The sequence below is a fragment of the Orbicella franksi genome, chromosome 13 (assembly GCF_964199315.1).
Source record: "Orbicella franksi chromosome 13, jaOrbFran1.1, whole genome shotgun sequence".
NCBI lineage: Eukaryota > Metazoa > Cnidaria > Anthozoa > Scleractinia > Merulinidae > Orbicella > Orbicella franksi.
The window spans coordinates 3,977,179-3,995,434 of NC_138157.1; the positions used below are offsets into that span (position 1 = coordinate 3,977,179).

The following is an 18,256-nucleotide window of genomic DNA, read 5'->3' on the forward strand; positions in this document are numbered from 1 at the left end:
TTTGTCTTGAGTTCGTCGAAGATCGCAAGGAAAACATCAACCAAGTTCGAATAGAACGTCTGCCAACTTTCGTTTTGCGACTCCTTTGAGAGTAATTTTAATAAACTCGGAAATGTACGATGCTTTGCCAAAATTGCATGGCGGAATAATAAATGAACAAAGCTGTCTGCAGAAATCAGACGGTTCCGAATGTTTGGGCCTCTTTTAGCTTCTTTTAGATGAATTTATCGCTGTTGAAGTAGCTTGCAGAGGCTTAACGCGAACAAATAACTCTAACAATCAATTTTACTGGCTGAGTTTAATTTGTATACTCTGGAATGAAATGATAAAGATGAGGGGATGACAAGGGGTGGGAGACAAAAAAGCATCTTTTTTTCTCCAGAAGCCTACCGACGTTTTATGTATTGTTTGCGCTCGCTTCGCGATCGCTTTTGGGCTCGGCGCTCGATCGCGCGCTCGAAGAGAAATAATTTGCTAAAAACAACAGCAGATGTCTGTGGAAAGAATGGGAATGACTTAAGGCTTTAAAAGATATGGAACCGCAGACAAAAGCCTGGGAACAGATGGCTTGTTATTACTGAATAGCTACAAAAGCGATTGCATATCATTAAAATTGGCATCAGTCCTGACCAAGTTTCTAAAGTTAGTCTTTTTATTTGTGTATATACAGTTATCTCCATACAGTTACAAATTGAAAGACCAGGAAAATGCTCTGGACCGTTAACCTATGTATTTTTCTCTTCGCCGGCTTCTTTATGGACTGCGTGTCTGCTGGTGAGCAATGCAGAGTGGAACGGAGCATAAATGGAATGGCTCTACAAGGATTCGTCTTTAAAAAATTCCTCGTAAGAGCGTTTCACGAGTGTGATTTCAGCTGTGAAAAAGAAATCACCTGTCAAAGCTACAACTACGTCAAATGGGAAAAGTCGTGCGAATTGAATAACCGCACCAAGGAGGCAAGACCGGAAAACTTTCGCTCAGACCCGGCACGTTCTTACATAAGACGCTTGATGGAAAGGGGTATGTAAAAAAAAGAAAGATAAGAGAGCTTTAGCACGGACGTTTTTGAGAGGCGGACATTAACCAGCTGAATCCGAGTGCTAATTTCTTTGGCACGTTTTATCGACTTTTGTTGAAGACGACAAGTTTTTAATGCTTAAATAAGAGCTTTGAAACGTACTGGTGAGGGTTAAAAGCACTAATATGAACTCCCAGTTGCCGTCCTTGGATCGGAAACGTTTGCACAATACCTGAAACTCCCCGTCCTCCCGAGGGTCTAATGCTCGTTAACAACACCTTGAAAGTATTTTCCTTTGAAAAGAATGGCCAAGAATCTCTTAACTCCTGACAAATTTTACCTGGCCCCATTTGAAAAATTTACGCATATTTCATTCCGTGAAGTTCTCTAGGTAACGGTTTTAAATAACTTATGATATCAAACACAGGCTGAAATGTTTGGGTAACACAGTTTGTTGACTAGCAGAAAGAGAGGCGAGAGCAATTGCAATACACTAAGCCAAGGTTGGTGTGGACGGGTAGGCGATGACGGGGTCGAAAGTGACTGAACTTTGAAACGATCTGAAAGCTGATACACTGAGACAGTTAAAAGACAAGCTGATAAGGAGCGTGTTCACTCTAGTAATTACCAATCATCATGCACCTACAGTGATCCTTGGTCTTGTTTTCTTTTTTCATATATATATATCCAAGCCCCTCTAGGTTCCATTCCGGAGCTCCCAGCGCATTCGTGTCAGGAAATAAAGGCAAGCGAAGGCAAGGACACCATTAGCAGCAAGTACTGGCTGGATCCAAATGCGAATGGAACGGCAGTCTTGGTTAATTGTGACATGGACTTAGAAGGTTATTGACAGTCAGCTTTCATGTCACTTCCGTGTTGTTTTGAGTATAGCTTTGGTTTTGATGCTGTTGATGTCTTATTTGTTTGAAATAGAATTAGACTCCTGCACTTCTCCTTCAGTATCATAGCATTTTGATCTACTTAAAATCAAAATGTAAAAGTTAAATTTTTTTTAATTGTTTGCCATATAGATGTTGATGAATGTCTCAACGGTATTCATGACTGTGACGCAAATGCAAACTGCATCAACACTGTCGGCGGACATAACTGTTCTTGTAAGGAAGGATTTGCTGGAGATGGTCGCTCATGTTCAGGTAAAGTTGAAAATTAAACGAGACTTACCTGTAAGTTGAAGTTCTATTGGAATTCTATCCGTCACCAAGCATTGAGGGATTACATGAGATAGCATTGCGCCTGCGCGACCTCAGTTTTTAAAGCACTTACCATGTGTGCAGTGGAGAAACTCCCAGTAAAAATATGGGTGAGGGCTTGAGAAGGGAGGGCATGTAATCCCTCAATGCTTGGTGACGGATAGAATTCCAATCAAACCTCAACTTACAGTAAGTCTCGTTTAATTTTCAAATTCTATTCAGTCATCGCATTGAGGTCTTACATAAGACTTTAAAGCACACTGCACACATGTAACAAACTCCACACAGAATCCATATTCTGTAACACAACACTTGGTCTGCAGAGTATCTATGACACAATAATCCCCTAGTCTACAGATTTCAAACATTTTCTGTAAAATTGTCATCAACATCAACAGGTTATTTGTAAAACTTAACAAATGTGGAGGCTGAACTCCACTCAGATGTTGACATAATCTGTATATAATTGCTTTGGATGTGTCTACAGCACTAGCATTACGAGGCCGGAACAGTTCAACATTTATCCCAGACCTGTGCATAACAACCATAGCCCTTTCGCTAATTGTTCTTCAGAAACTGGCCTAATGATCCAATGAGCAATGCCTTACTGTCACCATGTTTGTATCTTGTGCAAGCTAAGTACATCCTTAGAGTAGTGATCACAAAAATGTAAGGATCAGGAGGATATGAAGTAAACTCGATTAGCATTAGCTTAACTCCTGGTTCGGATTGTTTGAAGTTTCTTCAAGATAAACATAATCAAAGTTTCTGAACTTATCATATCATCAAGGTTAAGATAATGAATAGTTTGGCCTCTTTTGGCAGATAGAACCGTTACAGTTTTTAAGATCAGGTCCCTTTATGATAAATCCTCTGAGTTATATATCGTCTCGAGGTAGCAAAGTACCTTGCCAACGTCCCGTATAAGTGTGTATCATGGTGTTGTGGGTTTTCGTTCAAAAAACCCTTCTGAGGTACCTTGTAACTGTACGATGAGAGCCAAGGGATTGATAATGCACGACAAATAAGATCTGGCAGTGTCTATACCACTATATCCTATTCCATTTTTAAACAGCTCAACTAGAAAATCTAATGCTCGGGATAAAGTGGGGGAAACAAAATCGATTTGTTGGCTACCACAAAATTTATCCACTTCCTAATGTAAGATGAGTACTGTTTAAGAGTTCCATGTCTCCAAAATTGTAGGATGATGTCCTCAGCCCTCTTAAAAATTCCCTGCACTTCAAGGGATTCCCTGATAATCTGCAAACCATCAGGAACATTGTCTTTATTAATGGACGAAACTCATCTTCTTTCCCTGGCATTTTGAGCATGGTCATGATCAGTTGCTGTGGAAATGTCCTTGGCACATCTACTCTCAGGTGCACCAGCTGTACATGGCTGGGTAGGTCGAAGGGAACAATCATTATGCCCTCTGCTTCCGCCCTCGCTATCTTGCCGGCAATGAGCAATCAAACTAAATGGGGGAAAAGCATAAAAAAAATTGTGTTTCCCATGTAATCGAAAAAACATCTACATAAGTTGTGCCAGGATCAGGTCCCCAGAATGCATAACAAGACAACTGTGCATTTGGCCTAGAGACAAAGAGATCAAGAGATGATGGTTCAACCAGATTTTTGTAACTTGCTGAAATATGTCTGGTCTTAACAATTCCACTCCTTATTATTAGTAAAATCTCTAGACTTTCTGTGAGCCTGAGTATTATTCTTCCCTCAGTGGGAGAAGAGCAGCAAAAATCCAGATCTCTCTCTCAATACAAAACTGCCAGATATCTTAAGCAGCGGAGTTGCACTCTATGGAATGTGTACCTCCCATAGAATTAAGACAGTTAACACTGGTTGTATTGACCAAATAAATGCAAATATCGGCACTTTTCATTCTACTGTAGAAAGCTTTCAAACCAAAAACTACAGCCATGAGTTCAAGGCAATTAATGTTATTCTTTGGTTCAGTTTCAGTCCTTCTGCTTCCTGTTTTTCGATGCACATGACTGCATCCTAACCCTTGTGTGAAGCGTGTACAGGGTTATGTTGCATTTGGGGTACAAAGAGGACAGTCAGCTTTCTCAATATTATCTCACCACCATTGTAATTCTGAAAAGCTATTTTCTTTTTAAATTGATATAGTTACACTGTTAATAAGCCCAAGGTACTGCTTTGGGAGAGAGACACAGTTATACTGAGAGAATTCAGAACAAAATCCCGGAGAAAAACAAGTGTCTCTACTGGTCCAAGCACTAATTTCACAGTGTAAATAAGCAACAAGTATCAGTAAGATTAGACTGACATTCATGTATCGTACCTCCTTGTAGATACGAGTCCTCAATATACCTCACATTTAAATGCCTTTTCTCTCTAAGAGTGGCATAAACAGGTTTTGAGATTTTCGTAAACAGGCGTAGGGCACAAGAAAGTCCATAAGATAAACAAGACAACTGAAGTAATTTTCCTCCCCAGTTGAACTTAACTTTTAATATTTCTCATCAATGGGGACCAAGTAATAAGCAACCCTTAGATCAACTAGTGTCCAGTAGCAATTTCTTTTCATGAGCCGGTCAGCAGATTGCAGAGTATCCATCTTGAGATGGTACTGCACATGCTCATTAAGGTTTTTCGATTTAATGAGCATATAAGTGCCGTCTTTCTTAGGGCGGATGAACATAGTAGAAATATAGTAGAAACATATTCCCCTTCACAGTGGGTAGTTTCTTAAATAACTCCTTTATATACATCAATTTTACAATTTCACTCTGAGCATTGTGTTGTTCCCGAAGGGATCGCATATTTCCCTTCGAATAGCATGTTGCTGTGGAAACTCAACGGCAATTTCAATTTTCTAGTGAGCGATACTATAAAGAATAAAGGGGCCAGAAGTAACATTCTCTCACTGTGATGAAATTTCTTTCAGTCGCTGGCTGCAATACAGTCATTAGAAATATACAGTATGGGGTCAGGCAAATAACCCACTTCTTGTGTTGACCTTTTTCCCAACATGGTTGACTGCTGTCAAGTACTTTACCTGCTTTGGTAAATCATTCCCAAACAGTTAATCTGTGATTGGGATGGATGAGGAGCATTAATGCATATAACCATTATGTAAGTCAAGCTTTATCAACTCTCCACGCCTGTGATAAAGCTCACTGCCAACAAAGCAAAGACATCTGTAGCCTCTTGAAGCAGCTCACTTCCCACAGGTAGTGGTACTATTTGCTCAACAAGCTTGTTAATCATGCATGTCATGGCACATTTGCCTTTAAACAAAGACGTTTGTACCTTTTGCACTTTAACGTCTTGTGAACTTACAGATGGGCTCAAATTATCCCATACAGCCTGGTTTACACATACTTTTGTCAGGCCTTCCCAATTCTCAGGGCGACAATATTTGTTTATCTTTTCCGAGGGTTTCCCTGTAGCAGTCTGTTTTTCATAATGTATTTATGTCGCTTGCCAGTTCTGAGTTCACATTCGGATCAGTTTCCTCCTTCTGTAGATGCTGTTGCTGCTAAGCACTTTGTTTTTACCTTCATTAGAGGAAGGATAGGAGGTGTCAAGCAACCGGGCGACAGACGCGTCCAAATTTATAATGATGATATACTTCTGGCTTTTGCCATTAGCCTCTTCCCGCGTCTACAGAGACACCGGTGCAGTGCTCTACCAACTGAGGTATTAGCAATCCGGGAGCTGGTCACTTTGTGAGTTTGTAATATACCCGTAGATGGTGAAGAAAGCAAGTGAATATATGAAAGATCTTTTATTTGACAATTGCTTAAGTTGGGGAGAGGCTATTTTGCGAGTCTGCGAGCTCGAGCCTGGAGCCACGAGCCGAGAACCAAGAGCCACGAGTCTCTTTTTCCGAGCCGAGAAAGATTCCCGCCAAAAAATGCAGAAAACGGGCATAATGCCCTAATATTGTATCTATTACATGCGCGGTGCTTCCACTGACCCCAGATAGACCGGTCAGAGACCAGTGGGAATACCCAAGGAAAATGGAACGACATTTTTCAATCAAACCGGGCCAACAAAGAGAAATGGCTTTTACCATTTTAAATTCCTTTTCCGAATTCTCTACATAAGTGAAGAGAAGTAGGGTAATGAAGCGGTTTGTCAAAAATGGAACGGCAAATTTCGGTCCGACCGGTCCGACCGAAATAAGTGGACCACTTCCAGAGGTGATCCCGAATATTCCTGTCAGGAAGAACCGAAACGGACCATTCCATTTGACTTCCGATCGAAATTTCCGGAATCTTTGACATAATGGAAGTACCCGCGGTCTTCTGTCGGAAATTGTGCACTACCTACAGAGGTAGTCCTCTTTTTCCGTTGGGAACGGAACGACGGAAATTTCCTTGCAATTTGGTAAATTCTCCAGTTTCCAGTCTCTCATCAGCCGAAAAAAATTGGCAAATGGTAAGCGCCATCTCGTTCGGGTGGTTTGCTGATTTTGGGAAAACCCTCACCATTATTCAACGGTCATACCAACCGGCATCAATTTACATGTCCAAATTTTGGCTTATGCGCATGCCTGGAATTGAAATATTGCTCAATTTTGTACCTAATCCTCGAAAAATCTCTCCTTTTAGTTAAAAAAGGTTTCTTAGCAAAACTTAGGCTTATTTAGCGTCATGGCAGCTAAAAAACCTGACTAAACGGTTAAAAACGGTATTTTTTGGCGAAAGTTTGGTATTTAAAGGGTTAAGTTGTGCGCATAACTGCGATGATCAATGATGTCTTCATCTTAGTGTTATCATATGTATTCGTGATAAAAGTACAGAAAGACTTTCTGCGGCCTCTTTTTCGAATGTAAAATAACATACAGACAGCCTACTAACGAAATAAATCGTAGCCCTTAAGAGTACGAGTAAAGAATTATTCATTTTGTTTACACCTGCGGCCGCAATATTAAACTTCCAGCATGGGTTTTAGACGAGATTGTTTATTTTTCCGTTTAGCTTACAAGAACGACTGCGCTGAAATCTACAAATCTGGTGAAAGAAAAGACGGTGTGTACACCATTAAACCTGACAATCTGTCTGCCTTTGATGTGTTTTGTGACCAAACAACAGTCGGTGGAGGGTGGACAGTGTTTCAGAAGAGGCTGAACGGCTCGGTTGATTTTTTCCTTAATTGGAGCGACTACAAAGTTGGTTTTGGTGACCTGAATGGTGAATTTTGGCTCGGACTGGACAAAATTCACCGCCTTACCTCAGATAATGACAGCATGCTGCGTGTGGATTTGGAAGACTTTGAAGGGAATACTTCTTATGCCGAGTACAACAGGTTCGGTGTTATGAGTGAGAATGACAAGTACAAGCTGAGCTTCGGCAATTACTCAGGTAGGAAGGTTTTCTTTATCATCTTGCACTGCACAGGCTGCCCAAACCTCGCGGCGTAAAAGTGCTGTACTTCAGACTGTTAGAACTGAACAGCAAGAAAACTATATTATGAGGCTTTTCTACTTGGTTTGATTATGTCAACATTAGTCCAATCCCTGAACTCTCCCTTGCCCGCTCCATAAAGGGGTTGAACCGAGGCGGAAAAACGTAGGGTCCAGGAATCAGTCCAGGATAAATTGCATGCGCATGCTCAGAATGCCACCATTTCCACCAAAAATCGGGGCAAAACCAAATATATAAAATTCTCGCGCGCCCAGTGATCATGTTATCACAAGCAAAATAATAATAATAATAATAATAATAATAATAATAATAATAAGCAGAACCTTTAGAAAACTGAGCATAGCTGAAAGCTAACCGTTAAAACAGCAATCCTAAGCTGCCATCTTACTGGAAAGTCAAAAAGCCGTGAACACTTTAATTTGATTCTTGACATGTCTATTGTGTAGCCACCAATCAGATGCGAATTTAAACCACAAAGAACTCCATCAGTCACGAAACCACACTTCGATCGTTTTTCCTTCCAAAAGATGGTTTTATAATTCTCAACCTTGTGTTTGGTAGTGTAGTTGAACATGCTGAATTCGTCATTTGAACGAGCAATTAAAGTCCTAGCGCACACTCTGATTGATTCGCTGTGAGCATGCGCACGTAGGTTATCCTGGACTCATTCTCGTCCCTGATGCTACTCGTCTTAACATGACGTTGACGTGTAGTTCTGGACGCACCAAAAAATTCGAATTTTCTTATTATTAGCCGACAAAAAATTAATACGCAAAAGAAAAGAAAATTAAAAATCTTTACGCATTACATTTTTACTTCCGGCCCGGATGGCGGCACCTTCGCTGGTGCGCTTTACGAAGAAAAAGCAAAACAAATGGCTACCATTCCCGATCGTTCGGAAGGTATGGTAAACGTTTCCGCGTAACCAAAGCAGTACATCGCTTGCAACGATATCATTCTCGATCGTAATCATCGTTTTTTGTTGTAGCAGCCCAGAAGGTGAGAAGAAACATTTAAAACTCTTAGAATTCAGCCAGCTAATAAAACAATTACTTTGTCGCCGACCATACCCCAAAAATTAAAAAATTAAGTTCAAATCGGCAGTGAGTTTCAAGAAACGTTTGTCTCGCTTCAAGAAAGCTCAAGAGGAAACCTTGAGCCAGGGGAAAAGGCGAAGAATTACCACACTTGCCAAGCAAATGTGACACTGGAAATCCGAAGATGAGTGTGATCTTTCTTTCTGAAAGATCTAAGCAGATCAGATTCTAGCAGTCCAAAATGTATTGAAATTTTACATCAAAATGAGTCAAAGGTCCGTGTTGTAATACTCCGCTATGTACCTGGATGATGTAGCAAATGGTATGAATACGTCAACTTGAATTTTTTTTTTGTTTCTTCGACAGAGGTTATCTGTTAAACATTCCTGAGTTCAACAGGTTTTTATTCTGCTGCTCCTTGCAAACATGTGTAAATAACCAGGAAGTAAATAGTTCTTAACACTGGAAAATTTTCCTTCCATGTATCAGCACAGCTTATATTTAAATCCTCTGGTCAGTGCAATTCCACGGCTGATTTCCATAAACTCTTCAGTGTGCCTGTTGCCACTACTTCTTTAGTCCCCATTGAACCCGCATAACGACAACAAATTTGATTTAACACTTTTTAATGACCAAAGACACGTCCAAGTTTTTACAAAATCAGTCCCATGTGTGTTCGTCCGGGTGGTTACAAAGCTTTGCAAGCTAATGCATGTCATTGACACGAAACGTCATGATCAAAATAAAACAAAAATAAAATACTGTTCTTCGGCGGTAACATCCTCCCCTCCGTGCTCGCCCGATTTAGTTGATCGAACACTCCTCAAGAACGGCAAGTTTTGTCACAGGGTGTCTCATTAGTCCAAACTTCGTTTTCACGTCTGCTGATCTTACAATGCTGTAAAGTCCGGGAAAGACTTTTACGATCCTGCCAAGGGGCCAGAAACCTCTTGAAACTGCCCGATCAACCACTAACACCAAATCTCCGACCTTGACATTTACAGTAGGTTGAGTCCATTTCTTTCGAGTAATCAAACCAGGTAGGTACTCTCTTAACCAGCGACTCCAAATATGATTTGCCACCACTTGTGCTTGTCGCCAACGTTTGCGACATGACAACTCCTTGTCGTCAACGATACCGGGCGGTAAGTTGAGAGATCCCCTTCCAATGAGGAAATGATTCGGTGTCAGAGCTTCAAGGTCATCCACATGCGAGCTGACTTCAGTAAGCGGACGACTGTTCACAACCCATTCCACTTCAGCAAAGGCGATAAGCAACACCTCATCTGTAAGAACTTGATTCTGTAGAACAACATTAAGGGCTTTCTTGTATGATCGTACGAGGCGCTCCCATACAACTCCCATATGTGGCGCGGCAGGCGGGTTAAACGCCCACTGAACTCCATCTTGGCTCAACTCACTGCCGATCTTATGCTGATTCCAGCCATCGATGCATTCACGTAACTCACGGTCTGCTCCTACAAAGTTTGTTCCATTGTCGGAGTAAATCACGGTTGGTTTACCTCTTCGAGCCATAAACCGCCTAAGGCACATGATGAAGGAATCGGTTGACAAGTCAAATGCAACCTCCAAATGAACTGCTCTAGTCACCAAGCAAGTAAAGAGACAACCATATCTCTTCATGCTTCACTTTAAGAGGACCAAAGAAATCCACACCAACTTTCGAGAACGGTGGTGCAACACTTAAGCGATCATATGGTAGACTTGCCATCAAGGGTGCTTCTGGTTTCGCTTTTCGCCTGCTGCAGTAAGAACACTGATGAAGAATCTTTCGCATTGTGGCACGACAGCGTAAGATCCGATACTGTTGTCTGAACTCATTTCGGACTTGGTCCACTCCTTCATGTTTCAATTTCTCGTGACAGTTCATGATGATGAGACGGGTCAACTCATGATCCAGTGATAGTACCACAGGGTGACGACTGCAAAATGGAATGTCAGCTCTCTTAATTCGACCACCTGCACGAATGATTCCATGTCCATCAAGGAAAGGTGAGAGAGATACCAATTTGCTCTTGCTTCAAACATGCTGTTTCGACTCGAGAACTGCAACTTCTTGAGCAAAGGATTCTGCTTGGGCAACGCGGACCCAAAAACTTTCGAGCTTTCTCCATCTCTTCAACCAACAAGGAATCAATGCGACGTTCAGATTTTGGGTGCTTACAGTTATATATAAACCGTTTCAGGTAAGCAGTTACTTCGAGAAGCTTTGTTAGAGATGAGTACTTCGCTGGAGATAAGAAATCGTTCTTTGAATCTTTCACCACACCAGTCCAAGTAACGGCCATTTCTTGGGCTTGCGGGTCATCATCGGACGGCTTGGGAATTTCAAGCTTTGCATTTCCCTTTGGCCATCTCTCTTCAGGTAAGTGTAAGAAGGCAGGGCCATTTACCCAACGACTCCCAGATGTAATAGAGCTTACTGGAAGTCCTCTGCTGCCATCATCCGCAGGATTTAACTGTCCAGGACGGTGGTTCCATTGGTTGGGTTCGGTGCTGTCCAGAATCTCTCCAATTCTATTAGCAATAAAGGCGGGGTGGCGCTTAGACACTCCACGAATCCACTGAAACACAGTACTACTCTCTATCAAATAATAGGTGGAGTCAATGATGTAATCATGTTCCTTAATCACTACAGCAGCCAATCTTGCACCCGAAACAGCAGCCTGCAGTTCAAGCCTTGGGATACTCAAGGGTTTCTTCGGGGCTGCCCGAGTCTTCGCTGTAACAAATGCACATCGCACTGCTCCACTGGCATAGCAGAATCTGAAATAAGCCACTGCGCAAAATGCTTGTTCACTGGCATCTCCACCGACATGAGGGTCAATAACAGACGAGTTGTCTGGTATGTGACGATAGAAACGGGGAATGCGAAACTGTGCAATTCCATCCAGCTCTTCCTGCCATTTGGACCGCTCCTTTAGAAACTCTGGTGGCAGTACATCATCCCATCCAATACCTAACTGCCACACATGCTGGAGGAAGATTTTTGCTCTGGCTAGGAATGGAGCTAGAAATCCAGTCGGATCAAAGAGGGATGCTATCAAACTCAGAATCTTCCGATGTGTGTCCGCTATGTCTCTCTTCACCACTTGGGCAAGACAATCTGAACTGGTATCCCAAACGACACCAAGAGCACGTTCCATAGGCATTACGATGCTTTCCTCCACAGCCTTGATAGAGGGGGCTCTTTCCGATTCTGGTATTTGCTCAATCACTTCTTTCTCATTAGAGATCCACTTAGTCAAGTGAAAAGCTGCTTTGTTTAGCATTTCAACAAGTTCTTGTTGCAGTTCCAGAGCTTGATAACTTGATTTAACAGACTTGAAAAGGTCATCCATGTAAAAGTTTCGCTTTACGGCCAAGGCAGCATTAGGAAACAGCTTCTCGTTATGTTCTGCACTCCTCAATAGAGCATAGCTGGAACAGGTTGGCGCATATTTGGCTCCAAACATGTGACGCACATATTGGTAGTCTTCTGTCGGTGATTCAGGGAATTGACGCCACAGAGATCGAAGGGAAGCCTGATCTTCCTCTGGGACAGCAACTTGGTTAAACGTCGCTTCAATGTCTCCTGAAAGCGCGACCTTTTCTTCTCGAAATCTCATGAAAATTCCAACAAGGTCGTTCAGCAAATCTGGGCCACTATGAAGTTGGCTGTTTAATGATGAGCCTTAAAACTTTGCAGCGGCATCACATACTCGACGAACCTTCTCAAGTTTCTTGGGGTTCAGAACAGGGTGGTGAGGAAGGTACCATTTGCGCATGGCTGGTGCAGTTGCTTCCCCCTTAGCAAGCTTTTTGATGTATCCCCTTTCCATATCCATGTCGATAGTTTTCCTGTATCTTTCTGCCAACTCGGGATTACGATTAAGCTTTTTCTCCAGAAAATTCAGACGTTGAGCAGCGGCAGCAAAATTGTCAGGAAGTTCGACTTTGCCACCATGCCAAATCAAAGGAACCTCATAACGACCATCCACCTTACGTGTACTTTCATCCAAGAATTTCATGACTCTTTCATCTTCAACTGAGCGCTGGGTATCATTGTCATAACGACAACCAAAGTTCTCTGTTCGCCACCAGGTTTTTACGGTGCCATTGAGTTCCTCATCCGGAGTCGCCACATGAACTTTACAAACAGATTCACGTTCTTGAATATGGCCAGGTAAGCGACCAGTAACAGTCCATCCAATCCTAGTGCGAACACCAACAGGGGAACCCTTTGGACCATTTCGAGTTTCCAGGGGAACAATAAGTTCCGGGACATCACTACCAAGGAGCAAAGTGACTTGAGTCCCAGCGACTTCAGTCAGCTCCAAGTCTGATAGGTGCGGCCATCTTTCTTGTAGCTCATCAAGTTTCATTTTCTTCTCTGGCACATTCAGGTGATCAACTACAAGAACTCCATTCACATCAAATCGGGTACCAAAGTCATTCAATTGGCTGACTTGTACGTCAACACGCTTTGTCATAAGCTCAGACGTTTTCTGAATTCCATTTAAGACCACGCTTTCCAATGGACCATCCAAACCAAGTCTTCCAGCAACATCTGCTAACAGCAAGCTGCAAGCACTTCCTGTGTCCAGCATAGCATATGTGTTGAAATATCCCTTTGGACCATAGAGGGTTACTGGTACTACTTGTAACAGAACAGAGGTGTGACTACTTCTGTGAGAGGTGTTAGAATGTTCAGTAGACGAACCAACTTCGGCTTGTGTTACTGGGTTAATAGCAGACACTGCATCACTGCTTTCCACCGAAACATTTCTCAAGTTGTGCAACAGAGCATTGTGTGATCGCGTACACTCATTTACACCACACTGTTTTTGATTTGAACAATTGCTAAGCCAATGTTGAGGACTGAGGCAACAAAAGCACAACTTATGTTTCTGTACTTCATTTACGCGTTTTTCCACACTTAGAGCCTTAAACTTGGGACAAGAAGATAACTTATGTTCCTGCCCATCACCCATAATGCAAGGGTACTTTGTTGGCCTGGGGCGAGGTGAAATGTTACTTGAGAAAGTGTTCTGTCTTTCAGTCATTCCATTTGATCCACCAGACCGAGGTTTCTTATGAGGTTGGAATGGAAACTTACTTGACATTTTTGGGTAACAAAAATCATCATAAATATCCGCCTGACCTTTTAACCACACACTGAAGTCATCAAGACTAGGTCGTTCCTGTTTGGTAGCTTTGGTGTTGTCCTTCCACTTGATTTTGAGCTCCTGGGAGAGTTTGTTAACGGCAAGGGAAACATTAGCTTCTGCTTTCGGATCACTTTCATATCCAAACTTCTTAAATGCCCACACAGTAGTTGACACAACATCTGACAGATTTCTCACTTCTTGAGGTTTATCATTTTGTAATCGAGCTGTTTTTCTCAGTTTGTCAAGTGTGACTTTCACAACAAGAGAAGGTTTGCCAAATCTGGATTCCAGTTCTTTCAGTGCTTCATAGTAGGAATCTCCACTGAGATAGATAGATAAATCGTTTATTAAACTCACAACTTGCAGCTATAAGCTGAATTACTTGTGTTATATACTACATGTTTAAAAAAATTCAAACTATAAGAATTCCTAACTATACATAAAAAATTTATATAATAATAAAATACATCAAACTAGTATAAAATTCTATTTACAATTGTTTATTTGCATAATGCATTATGAAAGTATTTCTAAACCTCTTTGTTTTTACATTCGGGATTGAAAACATATGCCTAGTCCTGAAATTATTTCTCTCATTGTCATTGCGCGCGGGCAGCAGGCCAGCTAGTTTATGCTGGTCATTACTCTCTACAATTTGTTTAAACAGAATGCTACATAATTCCTCACGTCTATGAAAGAGTGTTTTTAAGCCCGCATCTTCCAGAGCCTTGCAATACGAAACGTCTGGGAATAGGATCCTTAAGACTCTTTTTTGAACCCTCTCTATTTGGTCGGACAAATAGGTTGGCAAGCTAGAGTGGAAAGCCTGGCATGCATATTCTAGAACGGAACCTATGCGTGCACAATAAAATTGAATTAGAGACTTACGGTCTATGCCAGCGCGCTTGAGTTGCTTAAGCAAGTAAATTCGTCGAGACGCTTTCGTAGTGATATTATCGACATGATCGTTCCATTTAAGGTCATTCCTTACACTGTAACCATATCCTTCAATTGCAGCCTTAGCTTTACCAATAACAGAGTTCTGAAGATGTTGCATTTTGCCATTAAGGGATAGATTAGCATCATGAACAATTGATTTAAACATTGAGGACCAATCAGACCAGTGTAAAGGGTCACTATCAAACTTGCTTAGGTGTAACTTAGGAAGAGAATCACGAGTAGAATGACCACAAATGGTTGTTTTCCGGTTGTCCGTACTAGTTAAAGCTGGATGCTGTACTCCACTTTGTAAATCTCCAATCCACGAGTGATACACAGGCGATGTTTCATTAGGTTTTCTCGTGCCCTGAGGTGCAATAAATGACACAGCTGACTTTGGCTGTTGTAACAAAGGTGAAGGTGTAACAACTTTTGTAGAGTTTTCAGGTGGCAATGCAGTTCCATGATTTACTCCAGTTCCTTGCAATAAACCAGGGAGTGGTGGAGGAATTACGGGTAACGGTTCATCAGGATTAAATGATGGAATAAATTTCAATGAATCATCCTCAAGATCAAGCAATCGATCAGACAAAGCTTCCGGATCATTAACTTCATTTTGTACCTTTTCCAACACTGCTGCTTCTGCTGCGAGGCGTGCAGCCTCGTCCTTGGCTTCCTGAGTCTTTCTTCTTTCTTCAGCCGTGAATTTTAGCCTTTGAGCTTCATCTTGGACAAGTTCAAGTTTCCTTTTAACCTCCAGTTGTTTTTCGAACTCCTCTCTTCTTCGCTGTTCCTCCAAGGCAAGTTGTTTTGCTTTAATTTCTGCTGAAGTAATTTTGGCGCGAATTTAGGCCGCTTGGGAGACATTTCCTGTCGAAGAAGTTTTCCATGATTTCGCCGAGCTTAATCCGCTAGGACTTTCCTCTGCCTGATCGTCAAGATGTGCGTTGGCCTGTAGTTTAGCGTCTTCGACTCTATCGAGTTGTTCTTTATACCAACCTATTGCCGCTTCGTGCTCGTTCTCTGGAATCACTGTGACGAGTTCATCATTGAGGCCTTTCGCTTCGTCAAGATATTCCTGCAAATTGTTGACATATCCACGTATAATCGCTTTTCGACTATACTGTTCGATGGTGGACTCAAATTTCTTCAATGTGTTCGTGACCCTTCTTTTGACGGCTGCCCGTTTGTTTTTTAAATTAACAATGTTAGTACTCACTGTACGAGCTGAATCCAAATGGCCAAAATGGCGACCACCATCAGTCGCTTCGGTCGATTCCGGCATACCAGATTCCAGACTCTTTGCCACACCAAATACCAAATTCTTCGATTCGCTCGTTCCAATCCGGCTTTCAAGGACCATAAAATGTTAACGCTACTTCTTTAGTCCCCAGTGAACTCGCATGATGACAACAAATTTGATTTAACACTTTTTAATGAACAGAGATACGTCCAAGTTTTTACAAAATCAGTCCCATGTGTGTTCGTCCGGGTGGTTACAAAGCTTTGCAAGCTAATGCATGTCATTGACACGAAACGTCACGATCAAAATAACACAAATATAAAATACTGTTCTTCGGCGGTAACAGTGCCCATAAAAAAAATTTACCGTGTCATCGATAGACGTATTACATGTGGTATCCTAATTACTTTGCTTGAGAGCTTTACAGTCAAACCGGATGTTCTTTTGATGGGAACTTTGCAAACTTCCGCCGGAACATTGGTATTTTGATTGAACGTTTGAGTCGAGCAAGTTGCAACCTGCGTAAGCAAGTTGCTCAGTTCATTTGGTACCTCGTGACGAGAACTCGTTGAGATTGTCCAAAATGTCTCAAGTGTTACTTCAATATTTTGAAGACAGTTGTGAGTTTATACGTGGATGAGCCACTGAGCAACTACCAAGATCTTCTCGATCGCGTGAAAAAAGCTGTACCGTTTCTTCAAGGCGTTGACGACCAGCAAATGTGACCTTCTTTGGGAAAACGGATACTAACGCTTTTTCGTTAAACGGTCTAGAAAAACGGTTCTAAACGGATACTAAACGGCTAACTCAAGCGTTAAAACGGTTTCCATAACAGTTTAAACGGATAGCAAAAAATTTAAACGGTTGACCAAAGTTAGAAAACGGATAGCTTAAAGCGTTAGACGGTCAACCAAAAAAACAAACGGTTAGCTTGAAACGTTAAACGGTTGACCAAAGTCCAAAAACGGATAGCTTGAACCGTTAAACGGTTAACCAAAGTCCACAAACGGACAGCTTAAACGGTTGAACGGTTAATCAAAGTTCGCAAACGGTTGAACGGTTAAGTCGGCGAGATCGTTTCAGGAAAAACTAGCAGTCTTACAATGTTAAACGGATGTCTTTGAGCGCAGCATAAAAACTGTAGATTGTTAAGGATACATTCTGCGAGCGAAAAAAGTACTGTCGTATCTGATGAACTTAAGTCGGGTTACTTCAAAATTCATTTATTCGCTTGCTTTCTCGTTTGTGCATTCTATTTCTGGTAAACTTTTGCCGCTTTCGTGCGACTTTACGTTGATTCTCTTCCCTGACATTATTTTGTTGATTTAAGCGCAATTTACAAAGAACAGTTTCGCTGCCAATATCTCAACCTGAACGGCTAGTGCAAGAAACGCTAAAATAACAAAAACCGTAAATATCATACAAAGATCTTTCTTTACAAACATTTATCAATGTCGAAAGGAGATGGAGCATTGGCGGCCGCACATATTCCGTTCCCAACGAGTGCTTGCCTGGTTTCTGATGTGTAACTGCTAGGTTTAATAAGTTTAGAGTATTCTACAAATTCAAAGGAATTTGTTTACAATATTGGATTACCGTTTGGGGCGATAATCCAACTTCTTCTGCGATTTGTGTCTGTTTTGAGCCAGACGCCCATAGGGCAATTATTTTCTCCCTTTTCTCAAGCGTCGTGGTACGATTATAATGTATGTTAGCCATCATAAGCCACAGTAAGAATTTCGATTCGCAAACTGCTCTTTAGATGATATTTGAGAACGGCGCGACTTGCTTGCGCGGATTGCAACTTGCTCGACTCAAACTGTCAATCAAATACCAATGTTGCGGCGGAATTTTGCAAAGTTCCCATCAAAAGAACATTTGGTTTGACTGTAACAACTGCACCTCGCTCTTTAAAGTTCTTTATTTCATCCAATATGAAGAGAAGAAACGACAAGAACACGGCTATCAATCCCTGCTTTTTCTAGACGGTCCACCACAAAATGCACCCGTTGGTGAAATATTAGACAAGCTTGCAATCGTCTTTGAAGAGACTGCATTCAAGGCGGCTTTCTGTCCACTTTTTACTCTAAGTCACCTAACTTCAACGAAGTGAAAACCTACGTCAACACTTCTTTGAAGTCCTATCTGTTAACACTGAAGAATGCACTCTATACCTCTCTCCCCTCCCTCAGGATTAGTTTCTGAGCACGAGCAGATATGC

The 18,256-nt window shown here is 41.7% G+C and overlaps 3 protein-coding genes and 1 pseudogene across 3 annotated transcripts; 1 reads left to right on the forward strand and 3 right to left on the reverse strand.

Annotated features, from left to right (window-relative positions):
- Positions 1-707: 707 nt before the first annotated feature.
- Positions 708-7,868, forward strand: LOC145465276 (uncharacterized). The gene is made up of 4 exons (XM_081449053.1): positions 708-1,020; positions 1,711-1,860; positions 2,050-2,172; positions 7,199-7,868. The coding sequence occupies exons 1-4, from the start codon at positions 708-710 to the stop codon at positions 7,639-7,641; spliced, it is 1,029 nt and encodes a 342-aa protein (XP_081305179.1). The 3' UTR covers positions 7,642-7,868.
- LOC145466154 (uncharacterized) lies at positions 4,792-6,291 on the reverse strand (annotated as a pseudogene).
- Positions 7,869-9,486: 1,618 nt separating the features above from the next.
- Positions 9,487-10,218, reverse strand: LOC145466274 (uncharacterized). The gene has a single exon (XM_081449989.1). It carries the CDS (start codon positions 10,216-10,218, stop codon positions 9,487-9,489), a length of 732 nt encoding a protein of 243 aa, XP_081306115.1.
- A 467-nt stretch (positions 10,219-10,685) lies between these two features.
- LOC145466275 (uncharacterized) lies at positions 10,686-12,311 on the reverse strand. Its single transcript, XM_081449990.1, has one exon. It carries the CDS (start codon positions 12,309-12,311, stop codon positions 10,686-10,688), a length of 1,626 nt encoding a protein of 541 aa, XP_081306116.1.
- Between the last annotated feature and the right edge of the window lie 5,945 nt (positions 12,312-18,256).

Coding starts and splice junctions, on each gene's coding strand:
- LOC145465276 (XM_081449053.1), top strand. CDS start 708: ATGCTCTGGACCGTTAACCTATGTATTTTTCTCTTCGCCGGCTTCTTT. Junction 1,861..2,049: donor TTGTGACATGGACTTAGAAG/GTTATTGACAGT, acceptor TTTGCCATATAG/ATGTTGATGAATGTCTCAAC. Junction 2,173..7,198: donor AGATGGTCGCTCATGTTCAG/GTAAAGTTGAAA, acceptor TTTTCCGTTTAG/CTTACAAGAACGACTGCGCT.
- LOC145466274 (XM_081449989.1), bottom strand. CDS start 10,218: ATGGCTCGAAGAGGTAAACCAACCGTGATTTACTCCGACAATGGAACA.
- LOC145466275 (XM_081449990.1), bottom strand. CDS start 12,311: ATGAGATTTCGAGAAGAAAAGGTCGCGCTTTCAGGAGACATTGAAGCG.